General features: G+C 32.7%; 2 protein-coding genes and 1 long non-coding RNA gene across 3 annotated transcripts; 1 reads left to right on the plus strand and 2 right to left on the minus strand.

Moving 5' to 3' along the window:
- Positions 1-9: 9 nt before the first annotated feature.
- On the minus strand, positions 10-2,742 carry LOC132176991 (uncharacterized). The gene is made up of 4 exons (XR_009439711.1): positions 2,559-2,742; positions 1,594-1,629; positions 818-844; positions 10-474 (listed from the first exon to the last, which is right to left on the minus strand). It is a non-coding gene; the product is annotated as an uncharacterized LOC132176991 (long non-coding RNA).
- A 781-nt stretch (positions 2,743-3,523) lies between these two features.
- LOC132177235 (uncharacterized) lies at positions 3,524-4,701 on the minus strand. The gene is made up of 2 exons (XM_059589487.1): positions 3,912-4,701; positions 3,524-3,588 (listed from the first exon to the last, which is right to left on the minus strand). The coding sequence occupies exons 1-2, from the start codon at positions 4,669-4,671 to the stop codon at positions 3,524-3,526; spliced, it is 825 nt and encodes a 274-aa protein (XP_059445470.1). The 5' UTR covers positions 4,672-4,701.
- A 190-nt stretch (positions 4,702-4,891) lies between these two features.
- LOC132177334 (rust resistance kinase Lr10-like) lies at positions 4,892-7,125 on the plus strand. Its single transcript, XM_059589603.1, has 3 exons — positions 4,892-5,688; positions 5,785-5,811; positions 5,913-7,125. The coding sequence occupies exons 1-3, from the start codon at positions 4,980-4,982 to the stop codon at positions 7,004-7,006; spliced, it is 1,830 nt and encodes a 609-aa protein (XP_059445586.1). The 5' UTR covers positions 4,892-4,979; the 3' UTR covers positions 7,007-7,125.
- Positions 7,126-14,759: the final 7,634 nt, after the last annotated feature.

Below are 14,759 nucleotides of genomic sequence, written 5' to 3' on the forward strand. Positions count from 1 at the left end.
ATATTTTCTTGTAGCTTAGGACAACACTTTCTTCTGGCGAAAAAATGTACTTATTCAAAGACCCTTTAGGCATGAATTCATATATAAGAGCCCGCTTTGACCCTTGAATGGAAAAACCAATAAGCTGCACTACATTAACATGGTGAATTCTTCCAATGGTTGCAACTTCATTTATAAAGTCTTGTCCATTAGCTTTGGATTTACCCAACATCTTTATAGCTACAAGACGGCCACTTCGAAGCGTTCCTTTATATACAGTGCCATAACCTCCTTCACCTAATTTGACCCTAAAATTTTTGGTCATCTTCTTAATTTCTGGGTAAGAGTACCTTATTGGCATGAGATTGTTGTGGGTTTGCAAAAATTCTTCAATAGCATCATACATAGATAAATGCCTTCTACGCCATTTGTATATCAAAAACGCAATCAGACATGCCGTCCCTAATACTGTTATTGCGGCACGATAGCATAGTCCTGGGCAGGAACATCCAAGTAATTGGAAGAAAAGAAATTAGTTTATTGTTTTATTGGTGTCAACACCACTATTTTTAGTTGATAAAAATTATTTAAATAATCTCCTTCCTAAATCCTTATAATTAAGCTAGCATGGTATTTGTTGTCTTTTTCCTGTAAATTTCATAATAATATTTTCATCATGTAGCACGTCTTATTATAATATTTTCATAATAATAAGCTAGCATGGATTTTCTTAACGATAAAATTTAAGCTACAACAAACTATTTTCATGTTTCACATTGTAAGGAATAATTAAAAAAATTCGAAGAAGATCATATATAGGAGACAAACAAATTCTTACCAATGAACAGTAATCCATTATCAAAAGCTGCAACAGATAGAAAAAAAAAATGAACTAATTAGTAATTAATCAAAAACTTAAATAATTTTTCCTTGGCCATATGCGGCTGAACACGAAACTTAAATTTTATTCAGTAGTGGAAGTTTATTTGTGAAGAAATTTGACATTTTTCCTTCTCATACTCCTCATTGTTTAAAGCATATAATGTTGAATAATAATCTTAATTTTAATAACATTTATTTGAGTCTTTCATTTCATATTCTTATATGTTAGCAACTTGAAGATTGTGTCTTTTAGTTTTTCAACAATTATTTTACATAGGAGTACTTACATGGGAGTTATATGAGAAGTTATTGTGAAAAAGTTAGAATGGCCATTTGTATCAAATACCCATGTAAGCAAGTTATTTTTATCAAGTTGAATAAAGTTGAATATTCCTCTTCCGATCCTATTTTGTATTCACTCTTAGTGAGTGTTGTTTCCAATTTCAACATATAAGTTAGAAATCAACCCATTCCCACACTTAATTATCTTAATTAATATCACATATACCAAAAATAGTAGAAAACAATAGATCTAATCATTTAAGTTATATTCTAACAAGTTATGCACTAAAGTTTAATCATTATTTGGGAACAGTACTCATCCACACCTGATTTTTTTTTTTTTTTTTTCTCGTTTGAAAAAAAGAAAAGAAAAGGTACTCATCCAAATCTATTCCATTATACTATTCTATATTTATCACTCAAACAAATTTTTTGAGAGAGAAGCCTCACCGTGGGAGCATGCGAATGCGAAGTTTAGGATTACACCTGCAGATTTGAGAAAGAAAACAATAACATCAGCTTTTGCGTGCAAATGTGGAATCATAAGTTAATAACCATTGGGACATTAATATGGTGTTGATCAGAATCAGTTATAAGAGAAACGGTTTAAAACAAAAAAACAAAACCAGAAAGATTTACTGGAAAATACAACAAACCTTATGTGAGAGTGAGAAATTAATCTAAAGATTTAAGAAAGAACATAAATTTGTAAAAGGAAATTAATTAATGGTCAACATGTATGATATTTAATTAGAAATTGATAAGTAGCTAGTATTATTTCTTTTTTCTCAGAACTGTTAATCTTGCAATCAATGTACGATATCAAAATGCCTTTTTAGGCGTGAAGCTTATGAAAAGTACTGGCTAGTTTTTCTTGCCTTTTCCCTTTTTTATTTATTTATTTATTTTCAGCTGTCAATTCCTTGGGGCTTGGGCTTTGAGTTTTGAGTGTCACAATCTCTTACAGAAGAAGGATGTTATATAAAATACAAATTATGGACTTCCAGCCATATATATATATATATATTTCACCATAATTCCTGGTCAATGCTATGTACGAGTACTTTTTATGAGCAATTCTATATTTATATGCTTTTATTTTTATCTCTTGCTTATTTTCTCATAATCAAAGGCATAACTTGGAAACAACCCAAGACCCATCGAATAGACTTGATCCCTTCCAGTATGTATCACTACAATTATATATAATTTTATACTACCAATTATATATATAAAGCCTTTATTCAAGTAGAAGTAGAAGTAGTTCAATAAAGAGTTATATTCAAGTAGAAGTAGCATGGATTTTCTTAACGATAAAATTTAAGCTGGAACAAACTATTTTCATGTTTCACATTGTAAGGAATAATCTATTAAAAGAATTCGAAGAAGATAATAGGAGAAAAACAAATTCTTACCAATGAGCCCTGCTCCATAAATTAAAACTGCAACAGCTAGAAAAAAAAATGAAGTAATTAGTAATTAATCAAAAACTTAAATAATTTCTCCTTGGCCATATGCTGAACAAGAAACTTAAATTTTATTCAGTAGAGGAAGTTTATTTATGAAGAAATTTGACATTTTTCCGTCTCATACTCCTCATTGTTTAAAGCATATAATGTTGAATAATAATCTTAATTTTAATAACATTTATTTGAATATTTTCATTTCATATTCTCATATGCTACTAAGTGATTTGAAGAGGTTGTATCTTTTAGTTTTCAACAGTTATTTTACATAGGAGTTACATGGGAGTTTTTTTTTTTTTTTTTTGGAAGGAAAATCATTCTTATCTCATTAATAGAGGAATCAAGAGCATTAAAACTCTTACAATCACAAAATATAACGTTCTGAAAGATCCTAGCCGAAACTAAAAGATCAAAGTCGTAACTAAAAGATTACACATCAAAGACGCCAAACATCCGCTAACCTATAACTAATCTTCAGTTGGAATAACAGATCATTTGTTATTCCATGAGAGTTATATGAGATGTAAATGAATAAAATTATTGTGAATAAGTTAGAAGGATCATTTATATCCTATAAATAGTTAAATACCTATATAAGCAAGTTATTTTCATCAAGTTGAATAAAGTTGAATATTTCTCTTCCTATTTTGTATTCAATCTTAATGAGTGTTATTTCCAATTTTCAACCTGTAAGTTAGAAATCAACCCATTCCCACACTTAATTATCTTAATTAATATCACATATACCAAAAATAGTAGAAAACAATAGATCTAATCATTTAAGTTATATTCTAACACGTTATGTACTAAAGTTTAGTCATTAATTGTCTGATCATTATTTGGAAACAGTACTCATCCACATCTATTTATATATATAAAAAAAAAGGTCTCATCCAAATACTATTCTATACTTATCACGCAACCAACTTTTTTGAGAGAGAAGCCTCACCGTAGGAGAATACGTAGCGTAGGATAGATTCTGCAGATTTGAGAAAGAAAATAATAACATCAGCTTTTGCAAACTTGGAATTATAATCATTAATTGGGACATTAATATGGTGTTGATCAGAATCAGGCATAAGAGAAAAGGTTTAAATTAAACAAAAAACAAAACCTGAAAGATTTACCGGAAAATACAACAAATTAACCTTTAGTGAGAGTAAGTGAGAAATAAATCTAAAGATTTAAGAAAGAAAATAAATTTGCAAAAGGAAATTAATTAATGGTCAACATGTACGATATTTAATTAGAAATTGATAAGTAGCTAGTATTATTTCTTTTTTCTCAGCATTCTTAACTCACCAATTAGTGGATATCGATATCGACGCTCGCAATGAACACCATTCGCGTCATCCAAGGAGCAGTACTGTCCTGATCCGCAGCTTTGGTTACACTTAAATTCGAGCCATGAAAGCTCAAAACCATATTCCAATGCGTTGTGGACGTCTGAACAGGCAATATTTCCTGGCCACGATGTCGGAACCATTCGATCTATTTGGCAAGAGTCCTCCACATCCGCTGCTTTCGTTCTGCCGACTTTAACATATCTATACATCTTGGAAGAGTTGGAAGAATACTCTCCATTATTACTGAAGCAAGTTGAAGCCTCCAAATAGAATGGGGAATTCACCGGATTTTCACACATCAAGAAAACCACTGTACCCTCTGATAGTTCGCTAGATCTCCATCGTGGATACGACTCATACGAGGTATATGGATCCCCATCACTGAAATTCTTGCTGTTTAGAAAATGAAGAGGGATGGATAGGTGATGAATACCAGAGTCTACCACTCGGATTGTGTAGTTTTCGTAATTGATTTGCCGTACGTAGTATTTTCCGGCATATAAGTCTAACACTGTTTGGTAATTGCTATCACAAGACAGGGTATAATTTGGGAGGCCGCAGTTTTGTGGTTGGTGTTGTAATCGAAAGGGATAGCTTATGTTATGGATATCGCCGCAGGAAGAAGGAGCACAGCGATGACCATCATCAGCACTGCAGCTCTCATAGACAAGTACAATAACAATCAGGGCAGAGAGTCCAGCAGAGAGTCCTGCCATTTTGAGAGAGAGAGAGAAGAGTGGAGAGGATTTTTTTTTTTCTTTTCGCTTATAGCTTTCACAGTCAATTTAAAGTTTTTATAAAAATGTAAACGGATGATGTTAAAGTGGTGCAGGGAAATAATGAATGAAGACTACCTTGATAGACCGGCTTTTAATTTTGAGAGTGCTTGACAAGTCTCACTAAGCTCCAAGTCCAGGTGGCATGTGATGTTTGACAAGTCTACTGATCAAATGGAGAAAGCCAAATTAACCACGGAAATGGATATCTTATTTTAGGCTGAGAAAACCATCCAGACCACACGGAGATGATGGGTGTCTGCAGCTTAGAATTAAGGGGAATCTCATATTTCTTTATCTTGTTTCTGGTTTTCGTCGTAAGCCTTGGGGAAGGCCAAAATGGGTGCCATGAATTAATACGGTGTGGAGGCCGTGGCCAAAATTACACCATTCGATTTCCCTTCCGACTTGACACCCAGCCAGACGACTGTGGGTATCCTATTCCTGGGTTTACTCTATCATCCACTCACACAAATGACACGGTGCTGCAACTGCCAAATTTTGTGAAATTCTTTGTGGAAAATATTGACTACAAATCTCAGGTAATTGAAGTATACGACCCTGACAATTGCTTTCCCAGACAGCTTCGAGATCTCAATTTGTCTTCCTCGCCTTTCCTGTTCAAACATCAACCGTACCAGTATGACTACGCCTTTTTCAATTGTTCCTCAAAAGAAACACAAGCAGTCGACGCGATCTTTTGTCTTAGTGGCCCAAGCCACGAAGTTCGTGCCTTCTATTCGGATTCTGACATCAACGATCTGCCCATAGCATCTTGTAAAAAGATGTATACTCTTCCATCAATTTCAAATGATCAATTATTCGGTTATGATAATATTTTGAGATTGAAGTGGGACAGTCCAAAGTGCGGACACTGTGAACGGAAAGGCAAGGGATGTAGATTGAAGAGTAATAGCAATGAATCAGAAACTGAGTGCTTCTCCAAACATTCTAAAGGTATTATATATTTTCATTCTGATCAATTAATTTCCACCTCTCAACTAATCAATGTTTACAATGAGAATCTAATTATGTTAGATCTTTAACATACAGGTGTATTATTGAAGTTGAAGATCACTGGTGAGTCCTCGATCTAATAGCCACTTGAAATTTTTATTAATTATTCCGGAGAAGGAAGTTCTTGATCGATGATCACTTACGAATGTTTAATTAACATGCAGGTATCGTCTTTAGTTCATTTCTATCAATACTAGCGATCTTTGCTCTCTACCGTATCTACAGCTATGACAAAGCAGAAAAAGAAAATCAAGCTAAGATCAAAACATTTTTGGAGGATTACAAAAATTTCAAGCCCACCAGATTCTCGTATTCTGATATTAAGAGAATTACAAATCAATTTGTCGAAAAACTAGGTGAGGGTGCTTATGGAACAGTCTTCAAAGGAAAGCTTTCAAATGAAGTCCATGTTGCGGTGAAGATGATCATGAACACTTCTAAAGAAAACGGGGAAGAATTCATAAATGAAGTAGGGACAATGGGCAGGATTCATCATGTTAATGTAGTTCGCTTGGTTGGCTTCTGTGCAGATGGATTTCGACGTGCTCTAGTTTATGAGTTCTTACCAAATTATTCACTAGAGAAGTTTATATCTTCCGTGGACACTAAAAATCGTTTCTTTGGTTGGGACAAGCTGCAAGATATTGCAATTGGCATAGCAAAAGGTATTGATTATCTTCACCAAGGGTGCGACCAACAAATCCTCCATTTTGATATCAAGCCTCATAATGTTTTGCTAGATGAAAATTTCAATCCAAAAATTTCTGATTTTGGTCTTGCCAAGTTGTGTTCCAAGGATCAAAGTGCAGTGTCCATGACCACAGCCAGGGGGACCTTGGGTTACATCGCACCAGAAGTGTTCTCTAGGAACTTTGGAAATGTTTCTTATAAATCCGATATCTATAGTTTCGGAATTTTATTGCTTGAAGTGGTAGGAGGGAGAAAGAATGTTGACATTACAGCGGAGAACACTAGTCAAGTTTACTTTCCAGAATGGATCTACAATTTCTTAGAACAAAAAGAAGACTTACGAGTGTTTATTGAAGATGATGAAGATGCTGAAATTGCAAAGAAACTTGCAATTATTGGACTTTGGTGCATCCAATGGCACCCAGTGGATCGTCCTTCCATGAAAGTTATAATTCAAATGTTAGAAGGAGGACATAAACTAACTATGCCTCCTAATCCATTTGCCTCGACAAGTCCCACAAGACCAAAGCTAGACCAAAAGTTAGATGTCATCCTAGAACAAGAATAATGATCATGTTGTACTCAAGTATCAGAACTATTAATCTTTCCTCTTTTTTTCTTTAGATGTCGAGTTCTTGGGTTGTGACTTATGAATTGTTATATAATCTGAAAGTGAAAATCTTTTTAGCTTCAGTACTACTACACATGTTTGATGGTCACGATTCCTTGCAAAAGAGGAATGTTCTATAAATTAAGTACACAATGTATTTCTCTTGTTAAATTATTAGTTATTTCAAAATCCTAACATGATAGGAACATGTGAAATATTTTAACATTATCTTTTACGTGTGGGCTCAAACTCTATTTTTAATGTTAAATATTTAATTGAATTTAGACTAAATTACAGAGTCAAGACTCGAACTTAGGATATTTAACTCTTATACTATGTTAAATTACCACTTATCCAAAAAACTTGAGTTAATAAGTAGAGGTAAATTCACTCGATTTAAAATTTTAACACTTCTATAAAAAAAAAAAATATTATACATTATGGTTTGAGGCACTCCCCTAAGTATCCCTTACTACCTAAGTACCTATTTGAATATCATCCTCAATTTTTAATACAGTAGATATGTTTGCAAGTAAAGATAAAGTAGAGATATGGCTCATGTCACAAAAAAAAAAAAAAAAAAGTGGAGATAATGCTGCAGATCAAGTCAAAGGAAATATTAAGTATATAACATTCTATCTAATATTCAAAGGGTTTTTAAACATTATCAACAAACTTATCTAAAGATAAATTCTTACGTTTGCAATTTTTATTTTAAAGCCAATTATACATCCGGTAACTTCGATAAATACAAGTATCGACAAAGACCTCATTGAAGCATTACTAACAATTATCACCTTTTATTATATTATATCAGAGTTAAAGATCTTTTGTTCGAACCTTGATTTCATCATTCATCCTTAATTTAATTAAAATTTTTTACGTGTTGGGCCTCACTTATTAAAAAGAAAATTCAAGTCCACACGTTAGAGGAGTGTTAAAGTGTTAATTAAATGATTAAATTTACCTCTTTCGTATCAGCTTAAGCTTTTTGGACAAGTAATAATTTAACACACCCAATACACACACTAACCTTTTTCTAGTCATTTTACTCTCTCTCTCTCGGCTTCAATTTTGTTAACTTGAGTGTCGAATTGTTTATGACCTCTAGACCGGTGGCCTTCTAACGACCTTCCCTTATTTTTCAGGCGAAACTCCTCCCTGAAAGTGGTTTGAGGTCACTATGATGATCAAGGAAGAATTTTCACACTTATCCCAACAAAGAAAAACACCGGATGGAATGGCATTTTCCTGGGGCCTTCATATGACATTTACTGAAGGCGACTTTTGTGGTACCAATTACCCACTGATCATATGTAGCTATCTCACTCAGCTCCAAAAGAGGTAAAACTTGCCACACGGAAACTGATTTTTCTACTGAAAAGACAAACCCGCGAAAGCGCGTGATGCTTGCTTAGTCAATTATGGAGTCACCGATGGAGTTTCCGCATGAAAATGCAACTCATAATGGAGGAAAGAGACGCATCTTCATTATCTACCAATTTCAATCTAGGCTGCTACGTCCCAACCACTTCCGTATGAATTTGTTGAAACTTGAAAAACTTAATTATGTCCATGTAAGTTTCAAGGAAAAATCATCTCCAATCTTTCATTCGTTCTAAACAACTTTAATTAAGTATGAAGTCAACTTCAGAGACCGACATTGTCATCATCAAAAACCTCCAATAAAATCAATTTTAAGGAAAAATACAAATTCTGTCTCTATGGTTATACTAATTTACAATAAATCCCTTGTGGTTTAAAAATATTCTGAGAGTTCTGATTTCTATGATACCCAAAAATAACAAATAAATTTCTACTATCAAATTTTATCTAAAATCTTATGGATTCCGTTAGTGCCACACGTCACATCTAATTATAAAACGACACACGTTTTAGTGATCTTTCTTTAATTTGTTATATTGTTTTATTTTGCATTTATCTTAATAATTAGTGATCTTTCTTTCTTTAATTTGTTATATTGTTTTATTTTAAACTTTTAAATTGTGAGAACTCTTTTTTTTTTTTTTTTTTTCTTTTTCTTTTTCTTGTCTTTGCAATTTCATCCTTGTGCTGCATTGAGTTAAAAAATCCAATGAATTCTAAGCGGGCCTGATTGTCCCAACAAATTAACAATTCATGCATAATGTTCCATTCTCGAACAACCCCATATTCCTTGTACATTGAGTTGAAGACTTTCTAATCCTCATAAATCAGGCCCACAATAAGGGCCACAATGCTACTAATGTATTGGTTTGACACAAACCCTGATTTTAGTAACCAAGCAAGAATTTGTTCATTCTACCTTACCAAATATTTGCATCAACACTAGCTGTGAAAGCAGTAGCCCCAATTCTTGTATCCTTGATTTCATGACAAAGTTCAAAAGCTTCTTTAGAATTCAAATTTTTTGCATACCCACCAAGAAAAAAATGACAAGGATTATCTCTCTAAGTGACGAAGTGTTGCTCTAATCTAATATGCCAAATCAACAATGCAAAGTAAAAGTAATGGATAATGAATAATAATAGCTCCATATATGCTTTCTCAAACTGAAACTCAATTCGTTAAGCATGAGCAAGTAGAATTTGAACATAAGAAATGTTATAGTAAGGAAGTTATCGTTGGTCAAAGGAACTATTTTTAGTACTACACATAAATATCAAGTATCTTTGTGCTGCCAAACATACATGAGAAAACTAATTACTCAGTGCAGTGTCAATGACCACGGCCAGGAGGACCATGGGTTACATCGCACCAGAAGTGTTCTCTAGGAACTTTAGAAATGTTTCTTATAAATCCAATATCTATAGTTTCGGAATTTTATTGCTTGAAGTGGTAGGAGCTAGGGAGGAAGAATGTTGACATTTATTTTCCAGACTGGATCTGCAATTTCTTAGAACAAAAAAAAGACTTACGAGTCTTTATTGAGGATGATGAAAATGCTGAAATTGCAAAGAAACTTGCAATTATTGGATTTTGGTGCATCCAATGGCACCCGGCGGATCGTCCTTCCATGAAAGTTGTAATTCAAATGTTAGAAGGAGGGCATGAACTAACTATGCCTCCTAATCCGTTTGCCTCGACAAGTCCCACAAGACTGAAGCTAGACCAAAAGTTAAATGCCATCCCAAAACAAGAATAATGACCATGTTGTACTCAAGTATTTGAACTATTAATCTTCCCTTTTTTTTTTTTTTTTACCACCCCCTCCCCCTTTCTAAGTTGTGGAGTTCTTGGGTTGTGAATTGTGATATAATCTGAAAGTGAATTTTTTTTTAGTTTCAGTGGTCCACTACACATGTTTGATGGTCATAATTTCTTGCAAAAGAAGAATGTTCTATAATTAGCTACACATAATGTACCACAAGGTTGGTAGTTGAGTTGGTAGAAGAATTCCTTTCATCCTAGTGGTCGCGTGTTCGAATCCGCTTGCGGTAGTAGATGCGTGAACCAAATACTACTTTGAAGGGGCTCTACGTATTGGCTCACACCTTTGTGGGGTTGTGGTGACGGGCTCACCTTCTCAGGCAGTAGCTATGGCTCAAACTGGACATTCCACAACGGGTGGGAACCCCGATGATAACGCCTAAGGGGGGAAACTACATTGGTCGTCCATTCCCACCTTTTAAATTAGAAAAAAAAAAAAGAAAAAAAAGCTACACATAATGTACTTCTCTCATTAAATCATCACTTATTTCGAAAACTTAAGTTGATAGAAAAAAAGTAAATTTAATCATTTAATCAATATTTTAACATTCTCGTTTATGTATATACTAAAACTACTTAATTTTTAATAGGTGAGACTCAACATATAGAATATTTTATTGAATTGGGAGTAAATTACTTGGCAATGATACCGTGTTAAATTACCAAATCCCAAAAGCTTAAGCTGATAGAAATAAATAAATTTAATCATCTAATTAATATTTTAACACTTCTATAAAAAAAAATTACACATTATGGATTTCATGATCCTTTTATCTTTCCATTTTAACTTGAAATTTTGTTAAGAATGTACATGCATTATGATCAATTCCACCAAAAAGTTTTGATAGAAAAAATAATGCACACGTCAGTCGAAGTTGGACATGCATTGTTTTCTTTTCAAATATTAAGTATATAACATTCTATCTAATATTCAAAGGGTTTTTAAACATTATCAACAAACTTATCTAAAGATAAATTCTTACGTTTGTAATTTATATTTTAAAGCCAATTATACATCCGGTAACTTCTATAAATACAAGTATCGACAAAGACCTCATTGAGGCATTACTAACAATTATCACCTTTTATTATATTATATCAGAGTTAAAGATCTTTTGTTCGAATCTTGATTTCATCATTCATCTTTAATTTAAAATTTTCTACGTGTTGGGCCTTACTTATTAAAAAAAAAAATTCAAGTCCACACATGAGAGAAGTGTTAAAGTGTTAATTAAATGATTAAATTTACCTCTTTCCTATTAGTTTAAGCTTTTTGGACAAGTAATAATTTAACACACCCAATACACACACTAACCTTTTTCTAGTCATTTTACTCTTTCTCTCTCTCTCGGCTTCAGTTTTGTTAACTTGAGTGTCAAATTGTTTATGACCTCTAGACCGGTGGCCTTCTAACGACCTTCCCTTATGTTTCAGGCGAAACTCCTCCCTAAAAGTGGTTTGAGGTCACTATGATGATCAAGGAAGAATTTTCACACTTATCCCAACAAAGAAAAACACCGGATGGAATGGCATTTTCCTGGGGCCTTCATATGACATTTACTGAAGGCGACTTTTGTGGTACCAATTACCCACTGATCATATGTAGCTATCTCACTCAGCTCCAAAAGAGGTAAAACTTGCCACATGGAAACTGATTTTTCTACTGAAAAGACAAACCCGCGGAAGCGCGTGATGCTTGCTTAGTCAATTATGGAGTCACCGATGGAGTTTCCGAATGAAAATGCAACTCATAATGGAGGAAAGAGACGCATCTTCATTGTCTACCAATTTCAATCTGGGCTGCTACATCCCAACCACTTCCGTTTGAATTTGTTGAAACTTGAAAAACTTAATTATGTCCATGTAAGTTTCAAGGAAAAATCATCTCCAATCTTTCATTTGTTCTAAACAACTTTAATTAAGTATGAAGCCAACTTCATAGACCGACATTATCATCATCAAAAACCTCCAATAAAATCAATTTTAAGGGAAAATACAAATTCTGTCTCTATGGTTATACTAATTTACAATAAATCCCTTGTGGTTTAAAAATATTCTGAGAGTTCTGATTTCTATGATACGCAAAAAATAACAAATAAGTTTCTACTATCAAATTTTATCTAAAATCTTATGGATTCCGTTAGAGCCACACGTCACATCTAATTATAAATCGACACACGTTTTAGTGATCTTTCTTTAATTTGTTATATTGTTTTATTTTGCATTTATCTTAATAATTCGTGATCTTTCTTTCTTTAATTTGTTATATTCTTTTCTCTTTTTTTTTTTTTTTTTTTTTTAACTTTTAAATTGTGAGAACATTTATTTATTTATTTTTTTGTCTTTGCAATTTCATCCTTGTGTTGCATTGAGTTAAAAAATCCAATGGATTCTAAGCGGGCCTGATTGTCCCAATAAATTTACAATTCATACATAATGTTCAATTCTCGAACAACCCCATATTCATTGTACATTGAGTTGAAGACTTTCTAATCCTCATAAATCAGGCCCACAATAAGGGACACATGGCTACAAATGTATTGGTTTGACACAAACCCTGATTGACACAAACACAAGGCTTCTCTAGAATTCAAATTTTTTGCATACCCACCAAGAAAAAAATGACAAGGATTATCTCTCTAAGTGACAAAGTGTTGCTCTAATCTAATATGCCAAATCAACAATGCAAAGTAAAAGTAATGGATAATGAAGAATAATATATAGCTCCATATATGCTTTCTCAAACTGAAACTCAATTCGTTAAGCATGAGCAAGTAGAATTTGAACATAAGAAATGTTATAGTAAGGAAGTTATCGTTGGTCAAAGGAACTATTTTTAATACTACACATAAATATCAAGCATCTTTGTGCTGCCAAACATACCTGAGAAAACTAATTACTCAGTGCAATGTCAATGACCACAACTAGGGGGACCAACGGTTACATCGCACTAGAAGTGTTCTCTAGGAACTTTGGAAATGTTTCTTATAAATCCGATATCTATAGTTTCGGAATTTTATTGCTTGAAGTGGTAGGAGCTAGGGAGGAAGAATGTTGACATTTATTTTCCAGACTGAATCTACAATTTCTTAGAACAAAAAGAAGACTTACAAGTGTTTATTGAGGATGATGAAGATGCTGAAATTGCAAAGAAACTTGCAATTATTGGACTTTGGTGCATCCAATGGCACCCAGCGGATCGTCCTTCCATGAAAGTTGTAATTCAAATGTTAGAAGGAGGGCATGAACTAACTATGCCTCCTAATTCGTTTGCCTCGACAAGTCCCACAAGACTGAAGCTAGACCAAAAGTTAGATGCCATCCCAGAACAAGAATAATGATCATATTGTACTCAAGTATTAGAACTATTAATCTTTTTCCTTTTTTTTTTTGTTTAAATTTTTATTTTCTCAGTTGTGGAGTTCTTGGGTTGTGAATTGTGATATAATCTGAAAGTGATTTTTTTTTTTAGTTTCAGTCCACTATGCACAATATTTCATGGTCACGATTTCTTGCAAAAGAGGATTAATATTATATAATTTGGTACACATAATTTACTTCTCTGATTAAATTATCACTTATTCCAAAAAACTTAAGTTGATAAAAAAAAAAAGTAAGTTTAATTATTTAACAAATATTTTAACATTCTCAATCAGGTGATTCATGTGTGGACTGAAACTACTCTATTTTTAATTGAATTGGGAGTAAATTATATAGTAATGATACCATATTAAATTATCATCTATCTCAAAAGCTTAAGTTATAAAAATAAATAAATTTAAGCATCTAATCAATATTTTAACACTTTTATCAAATAATAATAATAATAATTACACATTATGGATTTGATCATGATATTTTATCTTTCCATTTTAACTTGAAATTTTGTTAAGAATGTACACATTAAAATCAATGTCACCAAAAAGTTTTGATAGAAAAAATAATGCACACGTACGTCAGTCGAAGTTGGACATGCATTGTTATCTTTTCAATGTATTTGATAGGGTGGATAAATTATATATGCTAGCTGTGGGGGAATCTTACAATAGTTTTACCATATTTTAATTAATTCTGGCTAAATCCGAACATATTTTGAGTTTATCCTTCCAATTGTATGATATAATGACATGCTAATGTCTTGCAACGTAAGACTAAGTACTGCATGTTTATGTTCTCAAGTCAAAAATATAAATAAATAATTTAAAATATAACATATATTTTACTTTTGAGAGTTGCTTGTATGGGGTTGCGACACAAACTCACCATTTTGTGCCATTCAATGAGAGAGATTAACACCTCAACTTAGTACAACTTAAGAAAATAAAAAATAAAAAATAGATCACATCCATATATGTGAGGTGAGATTTTTTCATTTTTAGTAGATTTGTATTTGTTTTCTTCACTACGTACAACCACATAGAAGTTATTCTCTTTACTTTTTCACATTAAAACTCCTTTCGAACCTTAAATAAAAAATAACCCCCTAAAACATATTAACAAT

Source organism: Corylus avellana, chromosome ca4 (assembly GCF_901000735.1).
Source record: "Corylus avellana chromosome ca4, CavTom2PMs-1.0".
Taxonomy (NCBI): Eukaryota; Viridiplantae; Streptophyta; class Magnoliopsida; order Fagales; family Betulaceae; genus Corylus; species Corylus avellana.